The following is a 25,063-nucleotide window of genomic DNA, read 5'->3' on the forward strand; positions in this document are numbered from 1 at the left end:
AGCGATGAATGCCAGATTTTCTAGTCCTAGATGAATGTGTCCAATAGGCCTGTATAGAGAAAATTCAGCAAGTCAATGTCGATGAAATTATCAACACAACGGCTCAGTTATAGAATGTGGAGTCTGTTACCAAACCTCAGGGTATGATTCTAAATATCTTCCTTCCCCACCTTAGGTCAAAAGGGAGAGATGGGTGTCATGGGGACCCCGGGCCCCCAGGGCCCTCCTGGCAGTCCTGGCCCCTCTGGATTCCCAGGATCCAAAGGTATCTGTCCTACCTGCCCTCCAGTGCCCTGTCTTGTTAAAGACTGTGAATAACACAGCTTCTGGAGAGTCAGGAGACTGTTGTTGTTCATCACATGCACACTGTAACCTGGAGTTTAAATTGCCTTTGCATTTTAAATCACCAAGAGCCTTGTGGAAGAACCTGGCAGCCTGTTTTTCTTTCTCCCATTTCAAAATACTGAATTGCCATAACAAGACTAGGGAATTTCATGGTAATCAATTCCTAGCAGTTGCTGGTCGCAGGTCTTGCTGGGAGTGACTTCCTGGAGTATTGGGGTTCAATTATTAACCAAGATTGGAAATTGAGAGCACTGAGATTGGTATTGAAACACCTTTCTGTGCAGCTTGGAATAGTGAAATGGTCCCAGCACAGAAAGTGACCTCCATCCAAATGCCACTATTGTGCTTCTTTCACTATGTAATTTTCCTGTGACAAGCTCTTCAGGATTCTTCAGAATGCCCTTTTTCCCCTCAGGTGATGCTGGGTTCCCCGGTCAGCAAGGAAGCCGTGGGCCTGAAGGGTTTAAGGGAGATAAGGGTGATTCTGGCCTGCCAGGCCCTCCTGGACCCGTCATCCCAGCAGCAGATTTGAAGGGACAGAGGGGGGATCCTGGGCCACCAGGTAGGGATTTGTCAGTGACGGGGGTGTGGGATTGTGCCTGTTTCGGAAGTGCCTGTTTACAATGCATTGTAAGATTTGTAAGAAACGCTATGACTGTATCTCCTGTTCTAAAAGAGAAATGCACAAAGGATTAGTCATTTATTCTAGCATTTCCCTAGAGGGTTGGTACCTTTAGAATACTGAATTTACTTTCTTCTCCTCACAATGTCAGCTGCAGCTTTGAAGATGCGATGGAAGTGTGTAGTGTGCCCTTTAGAGAGACTGTGCACTTTGTGAGGAAGGAGAGAGGGGATGGGTTAGTAGCTGGTGATTGTAGGCAGCAGCTCCATGGAAGGGGAGTGTAGAACACACAGGGATGAACCTCCCAGAGGTTGTGTCCAAGGCCTTGCTGGAGATGGATGGGGCCACTGGCTTCCTGGAGGGATAAGCCTCAGCCCCCCTCTCGCCCAGTAAAAAGAAGAAAGCAGTGAAAAAAAGTATTGGAGGTAATAAGAGCTCATAACAGGTCGATTCTGATGAGAACAGGAAAACCAAGGTCAGCATTAAAAACAACACATCAAGTAAGTCCTTTCATAGATGCTCTTATTTCAGTGCTAAAAGCATAAGGACTAAAATGCAAGAATGCCAGCCCCCTACATTAACCCTCCTGATTAGTGCCATCCCATATTGTACATTTTAAAGATTCAAGAAAGTGTTTACAGGTGATTGTGAATAAAAGTTAAAATTATGTCCCTTCATTATGGAGTGAGAATAGTACATTATTTTGATAGTGCAATGAGATGATCTCCATCCACTAATTTACCAGAGCAAACACACCAAGTGGGGCATCTTCCAGTGGGTTACTGTTATATAGAGATGCTATCCCTGCAGCTACATAAAAACTACAGTACCTGCAGTGAATGCTATCAAGATTTGTAATTACGGGCTGCAATTCACCACATGTGAACTAACACTTGTAGTGTTTCATAGCCGTTCAGGGACGCCAAATATGTAATCATAGTGGCTCTCTGAAGGCACCAGTTCTGTAGGGTTTGGGCATTTACTGAGACAATTATCAATTGTAGCAGTAAATCACAAAGTTGATTCTTTTGATGGCTTTAGAATCCAACCATGCGATATAACTCAAACAACGCACACACACAGGTACTAATACACGAGGATACTTTTATTAATACATAGAATATGCATGTAAACCTAACAGATCTTATCGTGAGGGTTATCAGAATACAAAAGGTATATATTCAATCAGTTACGAAGTGTTACACATCAAGAGGACATACGTTCAGTATATCATTCATTAAGACCGTTTCGTAAATGAACTTGGTTATAACTTCTACATTAGATACTCAAAACAAGTACATAACTCTTAGGAATTAAATTGATATCAACTGGTTTGGATAACAATTGAATTCTCGAGCTGTAATGCATTGAAGTTGAATACTCATCCAATTTCTGGGGATTCAGATCTCCTGCAGGCACAAACAATCAGCTGCAGGCTTGTTGCTGTCCAATCCGCGCTCTCTGGCTCGGTGCCAGGCTGTGCTGTGCGGCTTGCGACGGTGCGCTGCAGATGCTCACTGACCGGCTAGTTAGTGTTGGCTTTAACTAGCAAAGTTTGTGCACAGGAGAAAAGATGACTGTGGGTCCCAGCAAGTCAGGAAGAGGACTGGTTCGTTCCTGATGAAGAGCTAGTTCTGAATAGTGATTCAGCTGTCCACAGTTCTGACCTGTCCACGAGGCCTGCTGCTGGTTACTCTCTGGCAACCTCCACTCTAGACTCTTAGAACAAAGGAAAGTTCTGGCACTCGGACACACTGGCCGTTCCGTGGTTGTCCGGGCTGAGTCTCAGGATGGTCAGGAGGCGCGCTGCGAGAATGTCCTGCCCTTGGGAGCCTTCTGCTCCTGGGCCGTCCTGCCCTGGAATTCTCCTTTGAATTCCCTTTAGAACAGTCCACAGAATCCTCTCCAGAATCTTACTGAATCTCCCGAATCTGAATCTTGTTGAATCTCACTTGTTGAATCTTACTTGTTGAATCTCGAGTCTCCAGGCCTGTGTTGCCTGTTTTTACCTGGAGGAACTTCAGCTCGTTGATTGGCTGAAAGTTCCATGGGCATCAGAGTCCCACGTGGGTTACTCGGCCCTACCAGTCCCTGATTGGTTGACCACGGTGAGATATGAGTCACTTACTCCTGACACTTAGGAATGCAGTCCAGATGTCCAACTGGCACTCCCTAGACAGATAGGCGCCAATGGATGACCATTGATCATGATAGCCAGGCTTAGCTAAGTGCACCCCCCTTTGGGAGCTGTCCTAGGAAACCTTAAATCACCCTAATGGTCTCTCTGTGGCTGCACCACAGAGATGAACAGAGAAATGGGGCCTCATTTGGGAAGCTCAGAAACACTTAATTCTGCCTTATTATTAAGCCTCGCCGCTACATATCCCCCCTTTTTGAAGGTCACGAGGTCCTGAGGCGTTGTTGCCTTCAAAACAAAAACAGAGTTAAGTGATGTCCCTTGCCATTAGAACATTAATCTCAAATGTCCACATTACTCCTCGAGAATTCATACCGGAACCAGCATTGGATACAAACAGGATGAATAACATCTGGAGTATGTATAAACACGGTAGGAGACATTATCTAAGTCTAGGAATTACACATCAGGAAGTTCACTGTCAATATCTGATACCTCTGTGGTAGATATTTGGGGAGAAGTCACTTCCTTTCTTTTGGCATGCTACCTTTGACTCATTCATGCTACCCGGAGTACATCTTGATGTAAGAGTACATCATTCAGAGTACACTGTCAGTCATGATCCAGCTACCCGGCAGCAGTGTTACAATAACACCAGTTCCTGTTCCCAGCCCCCCGATAAACCACAACACCTGTGTTGGGTATCTGCTAGGGTGGTTTGGAGGTTTGTTCCATTAAAGCAAACTAACTACCTGTACCTCTTCAGGGCTTACTGTTTCTTGGATTTCTATCCAATTCCTTAGTGTGGCACCTGAAGGCATCCATGACCTCAAGTTTGGTCTTATGTTGTCTGGTTCTAGACCGTACAGTGTTAAGTTACCATGCTGTACTATGGCCTCCTCAGGAACTTAAAGGAACTGTTTTATTAGGTAGCTGCATCATGCCTGTCACAAGTCACAGTGTCAGTTAAACGTGGTGTGCTGACCAGCCACTTACTTCCCACCTGCTCTTCATGGGGTTCATTAACCTTCCTCTGCTCGTTAGTAGCTTTACACCCTTCATTGGTGAATCGTTTAGACACAGCCAATGGATAGCTTTGGTAGCCATACCCATCTCAAGATTTGGAACCGAATTCAATCTTGGTTTGCCTTCTGGGTGAGCTATGAACGATGGGGTTAATGTCACACACTCCTCTACTGAGAAGAGTGGAATCAAGTGGGTTGGGAATTGTGCCGTGGTTAGACTGGCTACAGTGGCACTAAGCTCCCTTAACAGGTCTTGTGTCAACATTCTGGCCTGTTGCACACAAGCATAAACCCACTGTATAACACCAACAATCATGTCCACTGGTTGGGGAATAAGGTTTAACCCTGTTGCATAGGAAATTGCCTGTAGGGTTTTCCCTAAGCTTTCCAACTTTTGCTGCTGTCGATACAGTCTGTCACTACCCTCTGGTATCTCTGACACCTGCCTTCTTGGGGCAGTCAGGGTGAGAGTGCCAGTAGCACACAAACCTACCAGAAAAAGCAAACGTGCAACAGTGGCGGCAGCGATCAGTCCTCCCAAAAGTCTTTTCGGGTGGCTGATCCCAGTCATCTCCTTCTGAGTGACTGTCGCCTTTCTAAGCTGGCGCAGCGTGTACATGGTGTCTTTCTCAGTATGCCATGTGGCATCTTGGGCACCAACATCCTGGAAATCTGAGGAGATCTGACGCAGCTGCTGATGCTGCTCCTCCTTTTCCAGGGCATCTGCTTTTTCGATTTGTTCATGCCTGTGCTCTAGGAACCCTGCAGGGGGCGGTGCAGCGGTGGACCATGCCTGACCCTCGGCTGAGTGGTCATCTGGAGCACCTGAGTGATCTGGGATTGTTACCCCATTCTCACTGTTCAGGTCCACCCTGCACCCTTCCTGATTGAGGAATCCCTCTATCGGCATGTTTACAATCGTTCGCTGGGGGTAGGTGTAGGACACCTGCTCGCTCCCCCCTTCCCTCGCTAGGGGTTCAGGGAGCTGCCCCAGCACTGGGATAGCTAGTTCATTGTCTTTGAACTTACTATCACCCACCAGGCCCATGTCAGTGCAGGCGGGGATTCTGACACCCCTCCTTGCGATGTCCTGCACTGGCAGGCGGGTGACTTGACCATCCAGCTCCAGTCTGGGTGAACCACTGTTGGTCAGACTCAGACTGACAGACTGAGCTGGTGGCTGTAAGAAAACCGGCTCGGCTTTCATTCCCTGTCCCTTCTGGGGGACTGGGTGTGTTGGCAACCCTGCTGTCGAGGCAGGAACAATCAGGTCAGTCTCACTCACTACCTGGTAGTTGTGAGAAATAATGTTACCTGACTGCAGGTTCCCTGGGTCACAGCAGAGGGAATCGGCATCTGGGATCAGGTGTGTCCACAGCGCAGTAGTCTCAGCGTCCAGCTGGACCTCCTGTCTAACCTGTGAATGTTGCACCAGGGGCACCTGGCGGTGGCCCTGTGACAGCTGCTCAAGCAGATCCTCACTAATAGAGGACCTCTCAGGGCTAAGGGCGAGGGCTACATCACCAACCTGCTCTCCTGCCATCTGGATCCCTTCCACCACTGCAGGGTGGTGGTCCTGACCCCTCTTGGGTGCCAGGGTGCACAGGGAAAGCTCCTTTTCATCGCCAGGTGGGGAGATCTGCTCCTCTTTAGGGATGTAAAAGGTGTGTGCTTTACCTGGTGGATCAGGCGGCTGCTCGGAGCACCGCTCCTGTGGCATGGAGGCTGTTGGGACCTTGGCCAGGGCACGACTTCCCTGTATATCCGGGGAACAAGAAAATATTTTTATTTCTTGTCCAGAGGGAACAGAAGGAATCTCCGCATAGGCTTCTGTGTTCGGTGGGCACTGTGTAAGCACAGTCTGCCTCTTGGCCCCCCTTTCCTTCTGTACAGAAGGCTTAGGAGCCTTGACCTGTTTCCACACTTTGCCTTTCTGGTGATCCACCAAAGGTTCCACTCTGAGTCGCATACCCTTTTCTTTTTCTACCCGTTTGAGCTTGCCGTGTGACATCAAACACCTTTCAACCTCAGTGTCAATCAGTGTCTCACTGGGTAAGACATCTCCCATGGCAGCCTTGAGGTAAAAGCTTCGTGCTTTTCCTCTGTGTTTTACTGCCTGCTCTGTGACTTCAGGGGTGGAGTCAGCACTCGCTTGGGAGTGGCTGACCTCATCCAGGCAGGAACCCTTCCGCTCAATCAGATAGACTGAGGGAGTGGGAGGGGGCGGGTCTCCGCCTCCTCCAGTGGAGAGTATCAGCTCATTCACGCTTCCGGCAGCCTTGGGGAGCGGTTGTCCCTGTCCTAATAAAACTTGTTCAAGCCTGGCCAGGCGGGTGGCTACTGAATCCTTTTGTTCAGCTTTATCTAGCCCTTTCCCTCCCCCGGTGTTCTCATGGCACTTAGGACGCTGGGTGCGGTCCTGTGTGCCTGCTTTGGAACGGGGCTTAGCCAGCTCAGGAGCCTGTGCTCCTTCGAGCAGGAGGGAGTTAACCCTGCTGGCTCTGACGGCGAACACAGTCGCTTTAACAGCTTTTTGCTCAGAGCGACTTTGGACATCATACTCCCAGGCTTTCTGCACGAATCTCTTAATATCAGTCATTTTCATGGTCTGTGCATCTGTATGCATTAAGATCATCTTTCTGACTGATGGATGGAGATTCGCAATGAATAAACCCTTGAAATGTGTGTTCTCTTCGCAACCCTCATCATTTCGCCCTGCAAAATAAGTTCGTCTAAGTCTCTCGTAATATTCGCGAGGGGACTCTGCTCTCTCGTGCTTAATGTTAAGAGCGGCGGCTATCGCGGCAGTCGGGTCAATAAACGCACTGTATTCTTCGATAAGTGCTTGACATAGCTGCTCAAAGTCATTACAGACTTCTTTCATCTGCCTAGCCATCCACTCATGTACAGCTCTGCTGGTAGTTTTCCTGACCAGAAACACTTTCTCCTGTTCTGTGGCGTTTGGCAGGAACTGCAGGTTATACCTGAGGTCTTGAATATAACTCTCGATATTATTCTCTGACACTGCGGGGTCAAATCTCTCTATGTCCTTCGCTAGCTCTCTCAGAGAATGGAGATTTATTCTTCTAGCTTCTCCGCTGAGGGAGATATGGAAGAGATCATGGTCAGACTTGTCGCTGCTAGAGAGAGTGCTTAATAGCGACTCGAATTCAGACCTTTTAGCAACCATCGTTAAACTTAAAGAGTATTACTTTTAAGTACGAAATCACAGTTTTACCACAGAAAACCACAAGATCAAGTATGCAATCAACCCGGTAGATTGCAAAAGATCACAAAACACTCAAGCACTGCTTAAAGAGCAAGGGGAACTTTTTTCCTTTCGGCTTTCAGCACACTGTATTGTCGTGTATGAAACCCGCGGCGTTTTATATGAATTATTCCGCTTGGTTGACTCATTTCAGTCTTGCCACGCCGGTCCAGGGACGCCAAATAAATGTAGTGTTTCATAGCCGTTCAGGGACGCCAAATATGTAATCATAGTGGCTCTCTGAAGGCACCAGTTCTGTAGGGTTTGGGCATTTACTGAGACAATTATCAATTGTAGCAGTAAATCACAAAGTTGATTCTTTTGATGGCTTTAGAATCCAACCATGCGATATAACTCAAACAACGCACACACACAGGTACTAATACACGAGGATACTTTTATTAATACATAGAATATGCATGTAAACCTAACAGATCTTATCGTGAGGGTTATCAGAATACAAAAGGTATATATTCAATCAGTTACGAAGTGTTACACATCAAGAGGACATACGTTCAGTATATCATTCATTAAGACCGTTTCGTAAATGAACTTGGTTATAACTTCTACATTAGATACTCAAAACAAGTACATAACTCTTAGGAATTAAATTGATATCAACTGGTTTGGATAACAATTGAATTCTCGAGCTGTAATGCATTGAAGTTGAATACTCATCCAATTTCTGGGGATTCAGATCTCCTGCAGGCACAAACAATCAGCTGCAGGCTTGTTGCTGTCCAATCCGCGCTCTCTGGCTCGGTGCCAGGCTGTGCTGTGCGGCTTGCGACGGTGTGCTGCAGATGCTCACTGACCGGCTAGTTAGTGTTGGCTTTAACTAGCAAAGTTTGTGCACAGGAGAAAAGATGACTGTGGGTCCCAGCAAGTCAGGAAGAGGACTGGTTCGTTCCTGATGAAGAGCTAGTTCTGAATAGTGATTCAGCTGTCCACAGTTCTGACCTGTCCACGAGGCCTGCTGCTGGTTACTCTCTGGCAACCTCCACTCTAGACTCTTAGAACAAAGGAAAGTTCTGGCACTCGGACACACTGGCCGTTCCGTGGTTGTCCGGGCTGAGTCTCAGGATGGTCAGGAGGCGCGCTGCGAGAATGTCCTGCCCTTGGGAGCCTTCTGCTCCTGGGCCGTCCTGCCCTGGAATTCTCCTTTGAATTCCCTTTAGAACAGTCCACAGAATCCTCTCCAGAATCTTACTGAATCTCCCGAATCTGAATCTTGTTGAATCTCACTTGTTGAATCTTACTTGTTGAATCTCGAGTCTCCAGGCCTGTGTTGCCTGTTTTTACCTGGAGGAACTTCAGCTCGTTGATTGGCTGAAAGTTCCATGGGCATCAGAGTCCCACGTGGGTTACTCAGCCCTACCAGTCCCTGATTGGTTGACCACGGTGAGATATGAGTCACTTACTCCTGACACTTAGGAATGCAGTCCAGATGTCCAACTGGCACTCCCTAGACAGATAGGCGCCAATGGATGACCATTGATCATGATAGCCAGGCTTAGCTAAGTGCACCCCCCTTTGGGAGCTGTCCTAGGAAACCTTAAATCACCCTAATGGTCTCTCTGTGGCTGCACCACAGAGATGAACAGAGAAATGGGGCCTCATTTGGGAAGCTCAGAAACACTTAATTCTGCCTTATTATTAAGCCTCGCCGCTACACACTCGAAACACTTGCACATGTAGGTCTGACTGAATACAAGTTGATTGCACAGTTCACTCGGTATCCATGTCTGTTCCTTTTGCCTTGCAGGGATCAATGGAGTTCCAGGGCAGAAGGGGATTCAGGGTCTCCCAGGAGACAGCGGTCCACCAGGACTGGACGGCAGGCCAGGGCCACCAGGACTCCCAGGTCAGTGAGGCAGCTGCTCTTGGACGGCAGTGTAAACATATCAATGATGCATGGCTTTCACACTCCTAGAAAAGGGCCCTGACTCCCTCATGAAAGGATGTCATGGATATTTTTGCATGGATATTCCCATAGTGCTTATATTTCTACGTGGCTAGTCTCCCGTTAACTGGGGAAGCCAAACATGTCAGTGAAGAATTTTAAAAAGTACATCGTTACAGAATGCAAGAGAAACCCTGGTTACATACAGCTGTGGCCAGCGGTTTTTAAACTCAAAAGAGCTTTAGGTAACAAATGAACAAGTAATAGGTTAATTCCATGCTGAAAATAGACGAAAGAAAATGCGATGTTTTGGCCGTGGAGCCTTCTTCAGGTGTGAGCTCACATCTCACACCTTGCTCACACCTGAAGAAGGCTCCATGGCCGAAACGTTGTGTTTTCTTTCGTCTCTTTTCAGCATGGAATAAACCTAATTACTTGTTCCTTTGCAGCCTACGCATGCTGACACAGCTACCCACCTGAACTACTAGAGTTTTAGGTAGCTCATTACAGATGAACCCAAAGTGATGCAAATGTTTTGGCCATATTCTGTAATTTTAGTTAAAACTGATTTTGCATTGGCAGGGCAAGAAGCTTGCTGTAGTGTTGAGGGTGCAGCTTGGAAATGTAATTTCTTTGATCTGCAGGTCCGAAAGGAGAAGCAGGGATACCAGGACAGCCAGGAAGTCCGGGCTTCCCCGGGACAAAGGGCAGCATGGGAGAAATGGGCTTTCCTGGTGCGTAGCTTATCTCTTCGCTGTCCTGGGCCACCACACTGTCGGCCTACACGTCAGTGCCAGACTGCGGTAGATTGAATCAAATGCTTCCCTCTGTTTTTACCCACATTATTTTCCTTAAGGCGTTTGCCTCTAAAAGAGAGTGCTGCTGTGACAGATTCTGTTACAACTCTAAAAGCAACCTATTTAAGTGTCATTGTTCATGCAGACTCAACAGACTTCTTCCTACTGAGACCTGATTGTCTGAATGCTGGCAGAAATTGTGATTTAATTCAATTGCATATATGCTTTTGTATAAATGTTATCCCAATTTTTGTATAGAATCAGAAATAACCATTAAACATTCAAGGAGTACCAGATCTATTTTAAAGCTTTTATAACTTATTTCCTCTCCAAATTTGTTCTAAATCCTTCTGAATCCTTGAATACTTAATGTACTGTATTCTGATAACTGAGTTTTTTATAAAGGTATCAGCTATATGATCAGAAAAAGAGTGGACAAACTGATGTGATGTGACAGGGATATTTAAATGATTCCAAGGGCATTAAAAAAAGTGTGAGTTTGATTGATACAGCATGGTGACTCTGACACCTGTTTGCTTGGTCTTAACTCATCATCTGGGCTCCACAGGTCCCTCTGGTGTCAAAGGTTCCCCTGGTCTGCAAGGTCCACCAGGCCAGTCTGGCCAGCCCGGAACCCCTGGGTTTAAGGGAGATAAAGGTGATCCTGGACCTCCAGGAATCGGAACCCCAGGTTTTCCTGGGGCCAAGGTACAAAGCTAACCTCACACCTACTGTACCGACACCTGTTTGATTCCATTGAAAGGAGGAGCTGGACCAGAGATATTCCAGTCACTCATTAAAATTTCCTGTCGAGAAGGAAATAAAATATGCATCTTACAAAGTTTCTTTACAGAGTAGAATTTTAAAAAAATGGTGCAGTTTATAAGTTTGTTGGGTTTTCTCAAAAATATCAGGAATGTTAATTGTGATTATAAATGTCATTTATTTATTATTACTGCAAAAACACTTTCGTACAAAATTAGGACCAATCTGTGCAAGCTACAAATGTGGGAAGAAGTTATTTTCAGTGTTTCTGTTTTTAAAATGTTGAGAGGAAGTATGAATGTGCATTTTTGTACTCTTAAGAAATTCATGACTTGTTAATATCCAAATTGAAATGACTTAATTTAGGAGTCTTATCCTCAATATCTCATACGTCAGAGGTGATGAATGGTCAAAGATGAACTCTGGTATTTTGAAGGTTAAAAAAGAGCACTTGTTTTAGATGTTCAAGAGGTGTTTTTGTAACCTTTTTGTTTCAAAACAACATATGATGCTTGAAAATGAGAAAAGTGACTAGTTGTCTCATTATGCATTGGTGAATAGCATCCTGCACACAGCTATGGAATCTTTACTTCAGCTTTGTGTTATCTTATAGGCAAATTGTTTAGAAACTAGTGCCATCACAGTGTGCAGGTAGTGAAAGATACTGTTTCTTGAGACATACATGACCAAGTTATATTTTCAAAAGACGAAATGAAGACCTTACCTTTTCTCTTTAAAATGTTTTTATTTTACTTAACCTAAAACACCAGCCTTTCAAAGTTCCAACCAATTTTCTCATTATAATAACTAGTACTTCCTGGTGCTTAATTTAGAATCTTTGGTAATTCAGGATTACTCCTGCTACTCTGCTATGAAAGCATGTTTGAAAATCTGGTTTAATATGTTTTGCATTGATTTAGCAATGTACCGAAATACTGAAAAAAAGACTGTCTGGGTTTGATAAAAGCATTCAAGCTTGTAATTTTAACCCACTTATAGCTATAAGCAGGATTTTATCATACTAATAAAAGAGCTACCCATCTGTGGCAAGACTGGGGATGGTATTAATGGGTATCAGTGCCTGCTTTACCAAAACTGTGAACTTAAAAAGAGGGTTTGAACTACGTTAACTGGTACACTTATGGAACAACAGACTTTAGAATGTTTTTTTTAGAATTTTGACTTTTCCATAATTTTCCACTGAAGACCAAACTTCAGTGGGGTTTCTAGAGCACTTTAACTCATCAGAAAGAGGAAGAAGATGTGCGACCCTTTGATAGGTTCGTAGAGAACTAGCAGGGTTGAGGCTCTTGAACAGACTGCTATGCTGGGATTTAACTTTTTCTGTACTTTCTCAGGGAGAGTCAGGCCAGCCAGGTTTCCCTGGTCTCCCAGGAACAAAAGGCTCACCAGGGACTCCAGGACTGCCAGGTCTCCCAGGAAGCCCGGGCAGCAAGGGGGATCCAGGGCTGCCAGGATTTCAAGGTACAAGAACTCCTGCAGGGGTCCCCCAACCCAATGGACATGGGCTTCTCAAGGCCCAGAGGCCTTGCAGCTATATGAGTCTTCTTAATGGCTCACCAGACATACTACTGGGAAAGGCTGAACCGTTCCAGCTGGGCAAGCCGTTGGACACTTATCTCTGATGGACTTGAGTCAGTGGCATTTTCAGTTCATTTGACACCCGTATTTGAAACAGCCTTTCTTCTACTGCAGTTTTCGATGAGAAGAAGAAGCTCAGTATTGTTCTCGCCTCAAATCGGAGCTAATTTTTTTCTGTGTCTGCCCCGCAGGTCGTAGTGTAAATATTCGAATAAGGAGTTCAGCCTGTGAAAAATGAAGTTTCAATATTTTGAGCATTTTCTAGTAGTACAGTATATATGTTTTCTGAACCTGATTAAGACGTCGAAATGGTAACGAAGCGGTTTGTTTTTCAGGCCCTCCCGGACAGCCTGGACTGAAAGGTCTTGATGGGGCCCCAGGCAGTCCAGGCCTTCCAGGGCCCCCAGGTCGTCTAGGAAATTCAGGCAGCTCTGGGTCCCCTGGGCCTCCTGGAGACAAGGGCCAAGCAGGTCGAGATGGCATCCCTGGTCCTGCCGGGCTGAAGGGCGATCCGGGTGAGCAACTCCTCCGGCTTCAGGGCTGCTGTTTTGGGAGGCATCCACAAATGGAGGGACTTTTTGTAATGCCCTTTGTGGAATACTTGTAGCACATTCACCACTCTTTTTCAGATCCCAAATATTTCATTTTACGTGACCTTTTCATTCTCTCTCTCTCTTCGTGAATCACTCTTTTCATTTAAAGCAATGTTTGCTCTCCTGAAGGACTAATGTTGTATGATACAAAAGCAAACGATCTCAGATGTGCACACTGAACAGGCTGATCCTGCAGCATAGTACAGAATGTCATTTGACTTTCTTTCCATGACCGCTTTATGCATAATACATACTGTAATTTCCAAAACGGAAAATATATTTTTTTCAGGTCCTAAATTTGCTCACGAGGAACAAATAACACTAATACAGTAGTGTGCAATACAAATAAGCTTCCTGAGTTAACCATCTTACTATGATGCTGTAAATTGTCAGCAAGATGAAAGAGCAGCAAAACAATTGCTAGTGATAAATAATCTAAACAAATTTGCCGAATTATGAAATCATTCCTAATCAATGACAAGAAAGCCAAATGACAAACACGGTGGAGACCAATAGCAGGGTTGCCCTGTACATGTGTACTATATTTTTTACCTATGGAGACAAACTGTGGGCTTCATAAACACTTTCCTGTAGCTCTTTTAAGAAAGTGCATGTGCACCTCAAAATCCAGTTTAAGGTACAGAGCAACAGCAGAGTGTGGTTAATACAGAGAAACATTACTTGTGCTCTTAGTGACTCTTTAAACTCCAAACAAAAATGGTGGGGTTTTTACAGATGAACGGGATGTGCTGCAATACAGGTAGTACACTAACATCTGTTTTCTGTGCTTCTTTAGGTCAGCCAGGAATAGGACGCCCTGGTTCCTCAGGCCTTCCTGGATTGCCAGGTGAGGTTTCCTCATCCATCTTCAGTAAACGGAGCTCACCGACAGCCCGTCCATTCCAGTCCTAGTGGTGCTGCTGTCTGCTGATGTGGTAACTGGAGCCATGTGTGTTTTCCTCCAGGTCCAAAGGGAGATGTGGGTCTACCAGGTCTTCCAGGTAGCCCTGGATTTCCTGGTACCAAAGGAGAGGCAGGCTTCCCAGGTTTGCCTGGGCCTCCTGGGAATACGGGTCCTCCAGGTCCCCCTGGTCTACCTCAGCAGGGTCCCAAAGGTAACCCAGGCCCCCCGGGCCCACCAGGGAGAAGCGGTAAGTGTGGAGCACATCATCACATCCCTCTGGCCAACTTGCTGCCTGGTTTCCCATGTGTACTCTGAATATCATTTGGCAAATCGCTGGAACTATACTGTACTTGGGTTCTTTTGCAAGACCAGTTCCAGACTATAAAACTGTATCAAAGTCCAAACCTTGGCTTAAGTCTAAACCTTGCTTTGTGTCTCTGAAAACCAGGCAACAAAGTGGTTTCTTCATTTTGTGATTTGCATGGGATGCTACACGAACGAAGCCATGATCACTGAGCACATGTGCGCACTTCCAATCACTGTTATGTTGAGTGAGCACAGAATGAAGAGATTGCATTGCACACTGTAATGAAATGTCACTCCCAAAAAGGACCAGAAATCCACTTGTTCTTCACATGAGTTTGTAGGCTTGAGAGCATGGAAGAATCCATTTGGTGTGTCTGTCCTCCATCATCCATGGTCATCTTTCCATTGTGCTTTGCCCCAGTCACAGAAAGCAAGTCTGTTTCCTTCTTTTCACAGGGATTTCTTTTTCAAATCAGGTTTCTCACTTATCAGTGGTTGAAATAGCTGAGCTGTGATTAATTCCACCTACTTGGTGTTTGTTAATGAACACTGCCCTAGTCCCAGGCGTGTCTGTTCTCCAGTAGCTATGAATTACCTGGACGTAGGTAGACTTAAGCAGGCCAGTGCATTTCTCTAACAGTAAAGAAGTACAAAATTCTTGTCAGTTGCTCCTTCCTATTTGGTTGAGATAAACAACACTCTCAAAGCAGTTGAACCCGTGTGTAAGGTGTCTATTAAGCTCCTAACTGTACAGCTCCTTTGTTAGGACACTCTAGCAGCAAGTGGTTTAACCATCAACAGTAGACACATCCCCTGCAGAAGAATCTTTTTAAACTACCCCGAATGAGTAGGTTTTCCACCTTAGTAGGTTCTCACCTTAGGTTCTCTCATTAATTTGGTAAAGGAAAACTGCTTGACTGAAGCAGTCAAAATCATTTACAGAAGCTTAAATTTCACATTGGTCTTCCATCTCCTTTAGATACTGTCATGAAATGTAATTGATCACAATACTTATTGCAATGAAAATACTGTTTAAAAGACTTTTGCCTGTTTTTTACAGTAGAGTATGTCAGTGTCTGTGGACTGATAACTTACACCCTGATTAACCTGAGCTCTAAACAATTAAATCCATTTAGGCTCAATAAGAATGTTAATGTAATGCAGCAGGAGATGAAGTGTTACAATAGATATTTCCAGTGACAAATAAGTTAAGAATTAAACAACGTTCTCTTTCAGCATTGTATGAAATCATTGTGCTGCAATGCACAGAGCATATCTTGTAGAAATATTATGTTACTTGTTTTATAAATCAGTGTACCATTTTTAGAAAATTGACAATGATAATTAATTTTATTCAGATATCTGAGTAACTGGAGCAGTATAGGTGCTGTCTCTGGAGTGCAGGTCTGCTGTATGTTATTCTTTGTTATATGACAGAAAACGTCTGGCACATTAAACTGTTGTAACACTGAGTAAATGCACTGCAGGAAACACTGAAATGGTATTTCATCGGTACAAATAATTGAAGGAGTACAAATTGCTTTTGTCTCGGATTCAGTGGTGTATTTGAAAACAGCTCAGCTTTTTTGTCCCACTCTGACTGCATGGTCTCCAAAAGGTACCCAATTACTAACAGTTTTGATCCAAACTTGATTTTGGCACTACAGAGTTTTCTATTGTTAAAAAGTACAATTTTGCTAAGATTTGCAATGACTTGGTTAGCCAAATGAAAGGCTAACATAGAAAAGCATTATTTGTAGTGTCAAAACAACTGGTTTTGGATGACCTTTAATTCACTAACCCCAAGTGAATGTTATGGGTAATCCTTTTGCATTATAAGGTTTGCTATGCAATATTGATGCAATGGACTTTAACTTGTTTTTTGTTTTTTGTGGCGTTTTACCTAATGGTGTCTCGTGGTGACATTTGACACCCCCCCCCCCAGGTCCTACAGGTTAGACGCCGAACCTCTGAATTGTTGTGCATGCCTTCAAGTTGGGTGCTCTAGACTTTACATCATCACTGTCATCAGAATGTGTTTGTCTCCAAAAAGATTTCACAGTTTAGTGTGTGTCTGATATGTCAGCCAACTGCTATGCTTGTTTTTCAGTTCAGATTGTCTAAAAGTCAGCGGGTTTTACCATCTTGTGCTTAATGGTGAATTTCCACTGGGCAATGAAGAAGCCTCAAGCTGACAAAAAGACAGCATTGTTTTTATATCAATGTATAATTGCCAGTTATTTTTGATAAACCCACCTGATTTGGACGACTTAGTTGTGTGTTTTCAACCAGTTGGCTCGCTGCAATGAACACCCTGATTGCACACGGGAAAAATGAGCAAATTTAGGGAGACTCCTCCAACCCACCTACCTTTGAGTTGCTTGGCTTTTAGTGCATTGCAGGCAGCACAGCCCTGTATCGGAGGTTTAGTGTTGGTTGGAGCAGAGAGGTGTTCCTTACCAGCAACACAGCATGCCTGCAGGTGCCCAGGAGGACAAAGGGGTAGCTGCGTCAAGAGAGCCCTGGAGAACTAATCCCATAATACCACCCGACCCATGTCGGTGCTCAGCTAATCGTGTACCAGTGCTAGTCAGTTAGTGACATGACCAGGCTCGAACCCAAGACTATAGAGCTCTACCAGTGCTTGGTCAAGTGCTGTTACTGGTTAAGCCCTTCGGGAGGCCCCTAGCCAGCATGTTGTCTTTGTAGGTATGAGCTTTTTTGTGTAGGTTTGAATGTTCATCAGTTTTAGCCATCAAAAGATTAAATGTAAAATGTATAATCTACTCTGGGAGTGGAGCATGTGGTTGATGAACTGAACTGTTTATCCTAATGTTAGGCACAGCAGTTAGTGAATACATAGGTGTAACACCATTATTAAAGCTGTGCTCCAATATATAGATTTAGGGGAGGAAAGACTGTGACAATAATGCAAAAGGCATGTATTCATTGATTTTCATATTTTCTGGTTGTTAAGCCATATCAAAGAATCGTTTATTTGCTCATCAGTTCTTTCATAACAGCCTGATCTTTTCTGGAAATTTATAAGCCCTGCACATTGTAACAGTGCTCTCTTTTGTGACTCTCTAGGACTGTTCAGCTGATACAGCAAACAGTTTCAATTTGATACTTGTCTGAATTATAGTATGCCACATCATGGGCTTTAATTTTTAAATTTTTGTGGTGTTCCTATACTGCATAAAACTACTGTACACCATGAACTGAATGCCATGATGAAATGCCCAGATTGTCTGCTGTGGGTTTAGTTTAACTACAGCTAACTGGCTGCATCTTTGAAATGCTGTTTTTAAAAACTAAAAAACAGGCAACATCATTATAACCTAGTTTGCACATTTGAAAGTTCTGAATGGATAAATTGGGTGCACTGAAGTTGGTTGGCATATCATGTATCTGTATCAGAGAAAATTAGAAACAGTTGTAAATTTGTTTGAAAAACAAGATGAAAAACTTTATAAGTTTATAATATTTTTCTGTTTGTGAACAGTTCGTCCATTAAGAATTTATCGTTTGAATCTTCCTAGTAACAGTATGATGTTCTGTAATATCATAGAGGATCATGTATTGAGGAGACAAAATCAAAATTAGCCACTCTGCCAATATAATTAAAATCACTTCTAGAGAGTTAAGTGGAGGAATTATTTGGAATCATTGAAATTTTGTTAAATTAAATTTTAGCGTCACATCTGAATCAGAGCCTTAATTTAATGATGTGATCATATTCACTGTCTGAGGAAGTGTTCCTTCTTTACTATATTGATTATCTGTTTGAAGTATCTCATTCATTCTAGAACTGTTAAGGATTTCTAAAACTGCAAAACTTCATTTACAGTTCAAATGTGATTGAACTGATTGGCAGAGCTGTGGATGGGAATGTTACAGCACAAAGCCCTGTAAGATGAGCAGGAATGTCTTTGTACTTTTATCCCCTGTCTGCAGAATGTTTCATTTGCAGTTATAATTTTAATATCACAAAACTTTATCAAATCAGTATATTATTTATATGTAATCAGAATGCCTGATTGCCATTTTTATTCCAACTTCAAATTTTCCCTTCTTGTGGTTTAACCATATAATGATTCTAGCTAAATTAATGGTGTTAGACACAAGATACATCACCATTGTAAGCTTTGTATTGGCTCTCAGACAAGTGTATAATCCATTTTGAAAGCAGAAGTAAAAGGAAGTTAATGACAGGCTTAAAAGTACAAAGAAGTGTGTTCCCAAATTAATTGGCACTTTTTTTGGTTATTAAAATAAGTCAAAGGCAGTTTCTGGTCTGAAGACTTAGGGAGTTGTTTTCATTTTAGGCTTTAGAGATTCCTCCTTTATATCTCCCTAGAGCTGCACTTGGCATGACATTTTTATTTTGGAATATGAGATTTATATACAGATACTGTACACAATCAGTGTCTGATGCACAAGAGCATCTTGCTTCGCTTGGTCAGTCTTGTGCTGGTGCACTGTGTGGCCATCAAGATGGCTAGCTGTGGCCAGACACTTCTAGACATCATCCTGTTGAAGTAGCTCCAGCAGGGTTGAAGAAGCAGAAATCATGGGTCACTGGATTTTGTCTCTTCTTCCCGCGATTATCCTTTAAAAAGCCTGGCCGGTGAACATTTTGTTCTCTATCAAGACCATTTAAAATGGCGGGCAATTACTAAATCAAAGAACTACCACAAATGTTTCGCTAAAGTAACTGATACAGTATGCCTACAGTCCTTTTCTGATTAAATAGATTCAGCATGTTTTAATCTGCATTCATGAGCCACCACCCGTTGATCTCTCCCCATTTCAAGAAACTCCCGTAAGGAGCTAAGCCATGGGTCCAGTGTTACCTGATTACTGTACATGTATAATTCGTCAAATTCTGAGGATTACCACATACTCTGCTTTTTGTCATCTGCACGTTTTCATGTTTTCCCCAGTGGTTTTCACGTTATTTTCCCCACACAGCAATTGGAAATAAAACTTCTGCCGACTTGACACAAGTGCATCTCCTGGGAATATCAGTGAAATATAACCCTGCTGGGCTGCTCTTCAGCCTTAAGGAATCATTTTCCAAAAACAGTGCCAGTTTAGATTCAGAATCAGATTTTAAAACAATCAACCAGAAGATGCAATTGACATAAAAAATCTGTAGCCAGATTTGAGGTATTGACTGGTGGTAGTGCTCTTTACACATCGTGGCACTATACCTTTCGTATGATCAGTTCTTCAGCAGAATTGTAGGTTTTTCAAGTTTTAAAAGCAAGTTCTGTTAAGAAAATTGTAGTCTGTGTTCAGCCAAATCCTGTCACATCCTATCGTCTGATCGGATATGATTGATGTGAACCAGTAAAGGAAGTTAATACAACAATGGTATTACATGTTCTTCATCTTAATCAGGTCTCCCAGTGAAGGAACAGGCATTTTTTTCCCTGTTCAGTCCAGAGTTTAACAGCGACTCAGTACATGCCGGAACATGTACAGTACCTGCATGTCTTCCTGTATGTATATTCCAGGATCTGGCTGTCCCTCAGACATGTAGTTGACCATGACTTTGTTTGTTCATTGTAATATAAGTGCTTGTTTTTTTTCCCTCCTACTATGCTAACCATTAATCTTGTTTTGTACTCTGTGATGGGTGTGGCCCTTCAAAACGGGGGAATTCTGGATCTTGGGTGACCTTTGAACTTAGGTCCTCCAGGTTAGAGTCTTCAGTAACTGTTCACACTGCCTCCTGTGCACTATGAACTATGGGGTACTCCGTTTTCAAGTTACACTGACTTGCCTTCCTCCCATCCCTTCTGCCTTCTCTCCTCATTTTCTAGGAAAAAATGCAGCACATTCACATTCTCAAATCCTCTCTTTGCTCAGTTTCCTTCTTTCCCAACAGTGTGCATGTTCAAAGTTGTGGTTTATTGCTGCTGTGTCTATATAAGTTAATATCCACAGTAACGATAAAAGAATAGGTTGGACTCTTCATGTTGCTGCTTTTGAAGAAATAATTCCGCACAACTACAAAGTTATGTTTGCCACTGAAACCACTGACAGTTTTTTTTAAGGCAGGCAGGGGTTGTTCATTCTGGGCATTTAAGGGTTGCCTTGGGAGAAGTTTTAATTTTGTTCAATTACGCAAGTGAATTAAGACCTCTAGTGCAGTCCTAACCAGAAAACTCTCCATTAGTACCTTCCATATATGTATTTTATCTTCCACATCCCAAGTTAGCATTTGTACAGCACACATGCTGAACTTCAGAGAATTGTCCTCATCTACATATAACAGAAGCAATTTGGTAAAGCATAAACAAGTTATATAGCATTTATCTTAACTGCAGATGAGAAAACCAGGTTTGAACTGAGTGTGAATTACATAGTGAATTATAAATCCAACTGCAACCACCAAACTATGTACATTCACAGAGCGCCTTTGCTCACATTTACTAAACAGGTCCCACAATGATTTGGAGAATTTAAGACACTGCTGACTCAAAATTATCTCTTCTATGCACAAGGTCCAGTGCTACACAATATCACTGCCTCATACATTACTTTGTAGTTGTGTTTCTGTAGCAGTGTAAAGAGTCCATGCTGCTTCACAGTCTCCTGCACAACAGGAAGTGTGATGCTTGGAATGCTGTTGGTACCATCAGAATGTCCCCCTCGAGGGTTAGAGGGAAGTTTGATTTGGTGTTTGCGTGTCAGCGCTTATTTCAGCAGTTTAGTGTTGCTTCAGTGTTTATTGTAGATGCTTGTACAGTATGTCACTGCCTGAGTTCATTGGATACTGTGGCTACAGATACATTTTTAACAAGTGTTTACAGCTTCTTTGCAACGTACAGCATAGAAGTATTGATTTTTTGGAGGTAACACTTTGTTTGAATGTTGTTGCATAAAGACTTCATCATCCCTTCATAACTGCTACACAAGACATAATCAAATGCACAATGCTTTATACATAAATGCACAAATGACATAATCTGTGCGTAAGAAGTCAGGGCATTTGGTTTAGCATCATTTTTAGTGCTTGGTGCAACATATGCAGCAACATTCAAATGATGCATGTACATGTCTGTTGTGTATTTGGAGTATTTAATACTCTTTAACCTGAAGATCAATATTTATGAAAAAGAAAATACACACAAGGGAGTGACTCACATGATAACACACTTAACATATAAGTTATTAAAAACAAGGAAAGGTCTGACTATGTCGTCCACTGTTTGTAGGATCCCAATTACATGGCAGTGTTTCTAGGCTGGTCAGGGTTCTGTGTGAACCTACGGGCTCTTGGGTGTTGCCAAACTGACTGACCTTTACTCTGTTCCTATGTGAAGGGCCCCCTGGCCCTGAAGGCCCCCCAGGCCCTGCTGGGATCGGAGGGGTGAAGGGCGAGAAGGGAAATCCCGGCTCGCTGGGCCTGCCAGGACTTCCAGGCCAGAAGGGGGAGATTGGGCCGTCTGGATTTCCGGTGAGTGTGGAGAGGGCGCAGTAGTGTCACTGGGAAAAGGAGCCTTGGTCAGTGGAGTGTTGTGTGACTGGAAAAAAATTACTGCAAAATTGAGAAACTGGCCCAAAAAAATATTTAAATACAATAGAATTTTCTGTGTACCTTGTTAAAGTCAACCAACAATCTTTTACTACTCATGTTATGTATCAAATGAGCATCAGAGATTAGTAAATGCCATTTCTAGTATTTTTTAGGTTTCAACTAAATTTTTCAGACTATTCTACCTAATACACTAAATGCCTGTTGAGCAGTTGGTGTTTATACTCTGCATTTACATAGATTACATTTCATCTTTTTAATAGCATCTTAATAGTGTTAGCCTTAGTCAATTAACTGATGACCTTAGGGTTTAACATGTCTACCACTATATAATGTACAGATCCAGTAAATGCAGTCAGCAAAGGGCTGAATGCAGGAATTGCAGCTGAAGTGTATTTGAAAGCATGGAGTTTGTATGAATTCTGCAGTAATGTCTTCATTGCTTACACATAGTCCACACTATGGCATTTTCTAAGAAAAGGGAAAGGTTTTGGTAACCATTAGCTCAGGTGAGTCTGAAATTCTCTGAATGGCTTCTTATCCCATCTCCTTAGGGTACACCTGGGACCCCAGGCCCCAGCGGTGAGAAAGGAGATTCTGGCTTTCCGGGAGTTCCCGGATTCCCAGGTTAGTCTGAGAAAGTTTGTCCAGGATACTCTTTGGTAACTCAGCACAGGGGCTGGTGTGTCAAGACTGCACTGACTCGTCATGTCTCTTTCTCAGGTTTCAAGGGATCGGCTGGGGAACCTGGATCTTCTGGACCTCCAGGAGATAAAGGAGAAAATGGCCCTCAAGGTACCAATCTGCTCTGCAGGCTTGTCTCCTTCTCAAAGACGCGCATCCTGTTTAACTAGTGCAAGTTGGAAAAATTGAAACCTTCAAGATCAGAACTCGGAACGAGGTGCTATGGCTCAACATTCCCTTTCACACTTGACGTTAGGAGCCAGTTGAGGTGGTTTGGGCATCTTATAAGGATGCCTCCCGGTCGGCTTCCGCTGGAGCTCTTCCGGGCACGTCCCACTAGGTGGAGACCCCATGGCAGACCCAGGACACGCTGGAGGGATTATATCTCTCGGCTGGCTTGGGCGTGCCTGGGGGATCCCCCAGGAGGACCTGGAATCTGTTGCTGGGGACAGGGAAGTCTGGGCTGATCTACTCAGCCTGCTGCAGCCGCGACACTCACCAGGAAAAGTGGAGTGAAAATGGATGGATGTACACTTGATATTGGATCACATTAGAAGAGCCCATGCAGTACTTTATTTAACAGTGGCTTTTTACATAATGGTGTGCGTAAATGAATTAACACCAAACCTAAAGCATAACACAAGTAGACTGTAATTCCAGCAGGGTCTGAAAGCTGGTCAGTTTTTCCAGAGGCGCAGCTGTATTATGGGGAAATTTGAAATTGCCCTTTGCTCTGGGGTGCTTGTTTTTCCAAATAAGGGTTTCTGCAAAATGCATTAAATTTTTTCTTGTTTTTCAAGAATGAAGCATTAGATAGTACTGTGGCAAATTGTAGATCTACAGGAATTCCCCAGGAGGAAGACGCTCTCTGTAGAGTTGAAACTCTGGCTTTAGCTCTGAATCATACAGGTGAATGTCTCAGCCAGAGTTTTGCGTAGTTTTACCAACGTGTGGGTGGTGCTGACTGCAGCTGTGGCCTTGTCTTGCTCCTTGTTTCTCAGGTCCTCCAGGGCTGCCTGGTCCTGTTGGTGCTCCCATCGTGGTGAAGGGCGAACCGGGTCTCCCAGGCCCTCCCGGACAGCCAGGACCTCGTGGGCCTCAAGGACCGCCGGGTTTGGACGGCTTGACAGGTAGGATGAGACGCCTTGACACTTGTCCAGTTTCTATCGCCAGACACAGGCAAATATTTGTGTGACTCCCCTTGGAGGATAAAGAGTAGCAGTTTACCTGGTCATAACCACTACTTCTTATTAAAGCAAACACCTGTGGTCCTAGATAACAAATGTGATGCAGCTCACAAACAAACAGACGTTACATCTTCCCAAAATGACCGGAACTGAAGTAAAAATGAGTTATGGTAAAGGCTTGACTTAACAAGATTCCACTGACTTCATTTCAACTTCAGGTGCGTTTCAAAACCTTTTTCTTCTAAAGGAAGTATATCAACCAACAAAATATCTCTGGTAAGAAATGGAAAATGGTAGATTTCCACATTATTTAGTCTTAGTTCCGAAGTAAAAGTTCCTGTGTTACATTTAGCAAACAGTAAAAAAGGGTCTGTTGCTTAATATGAATAATTATATTTCACTAACTGTTTTGGTTGTAGGTTGTCTGGAATAAAGGTGTCTCCCTAAATATCTTCAATTTATTTTAAAATGCGTTTCGAGTGCTCTCATTATCATCGCACGAAAGGGATGTGCAGCTTCTGATTGGTTTGACTCTCATAACCCTTTGACTTGTGATGTCAGTGTTAGGAGGCCCATCTCAAGCACAAGGGAGTGGTGGTGTTAAAGTGGTCATAGCAAGGTCAATCTCTTCCAGGTCAGCGCGGGATCCCAGGAGACCCAGGTACTGAAGGCCCCCCTGGATTCAACGGTCCTCCAGGACGCAAAGGAGATACAGGCCCTGCTGGACAACCCGGTAAGATTGTAGGGTTTTTCCACGGCAGAGAAGTGAGAACTGTGCTTAACTTTAATGACATTACCCGGTACCTTAGTGTCAACTATGATTGCAGTGCAAACACAATTTTTCAAGTGATAAATATGTCTGATAATAACCAGCATTTGACACATCAAACCTAAAACTTAGTCTGATGGTTTGAACTAGAGGACCAGAGTTCAGAGTTCTCCAGTTCGACTAGAACTGATAGGAGTTGTACTTGTATGGGGCCATTCAGAAGGTGTTTTTCATACTCCTCTGAATGTCCCCACCATTACCTGTCTGGGGTTAGACTATTGCCCAGAGCTTTGTCATGGCCGGTACTGTCTAGTTGAAATGTGGTCTTGCTTGTTTTCTTTCAGGGCAGCGAGGTTTCCCAGGACCCCCGGGACCTGACGGACAGCAGGGTCTCCCCGGACCCCCGGCTCCTGCCTCAGTGGCGCATGGGTTCCTTATCACCCGTCACAGTCAAAGCACTGAGGTGCCCCCGTGCCCACCTGGCACCTCTGAGATATACGATGGCTACTCCCTGCTGTACGTACAAGGAAATGAGAGGGCTCACGGCCAGGACCTGGGTAAGTGAGGTGCTTAATCCAGGAGCCGATATACACCAGCCCATAAGGGC

The 25,063-nt window shown here is 43.9% G+C and overlaps 1 protein-coding gene across 1 annotated transcript in view; it reads left to right on the forward strand.

The window, feature by feature from the left end:
- col4a5 (collagen type IV alpha 5 chain) overlaps positions 1-25,063 on the forward strand; it is a 91,568-nt gene that overhangs the window by 61,051 nt on the left and 5,454 nt on the right. The window contains exons 33-47 of the mRNA XM_088924587.1: positions 176-265; positions 761-907; positions 9,163-9,261; positions 9,945-10,034; positions 10,666-10,805; positions 12,221-12,347; positions 12,800-12,979; positions 13,854-13,904; positions 14,023-14,208; positions 21,605-21,738; positions 22,371-22,443; positions 22,540-22,611; positions 23,502-23,630; positions 24,322-24,420; positions 24,801-25,013. Of these exons, the coding sequence (XP_088780713.1) occupies positions 176-265; positions 761-907; positions 9,163-9,261; positions 9,945-10,034; positions 10,666-10,805; positions 12,221-12,347; positions 12,800-12,979; positions 13,854-13,904; positions 14,023-14,208; positions 21,605-21,738; positions 22,371-22,443; positions 22,540-22,611; positions 23,502-23,630; positions 24,322-24,420; positions 24,801-25,013 (1,830 nt within the window). The remainder of the gene's footprint in view (positions 1-175; positions 266-760; positions 908-9,162; positions 9,262-9,944; positions 10,035-10,665; positions 10,806-12,220; positions 12,348-12,799; positions 12,980-13,853; positions 13,905-14,022; positions 14,209-21,604; positions 21,739-22,370; positions 22,444-22,539; positions 22,612-23,501; positions 23,631-24,321; positions 24,421-24,800; positions 25,014-25,063) is intronic.

This window comes from Atractosteus spatula, chromosome 9 (assembly GCF_055471065.1).
Source record: "Atractosteus spatula isolate fAtrSpa1 chromosome 9, fAtrSpa1.hap1, whole genome shotgun sequence".
Lineage (NCBI taxonomy): Eukaryota > Metazoa > Chordata > Actinopteri > Semionotiformes > Lepisosteidae > Atractosteus > Atractosteus spatula.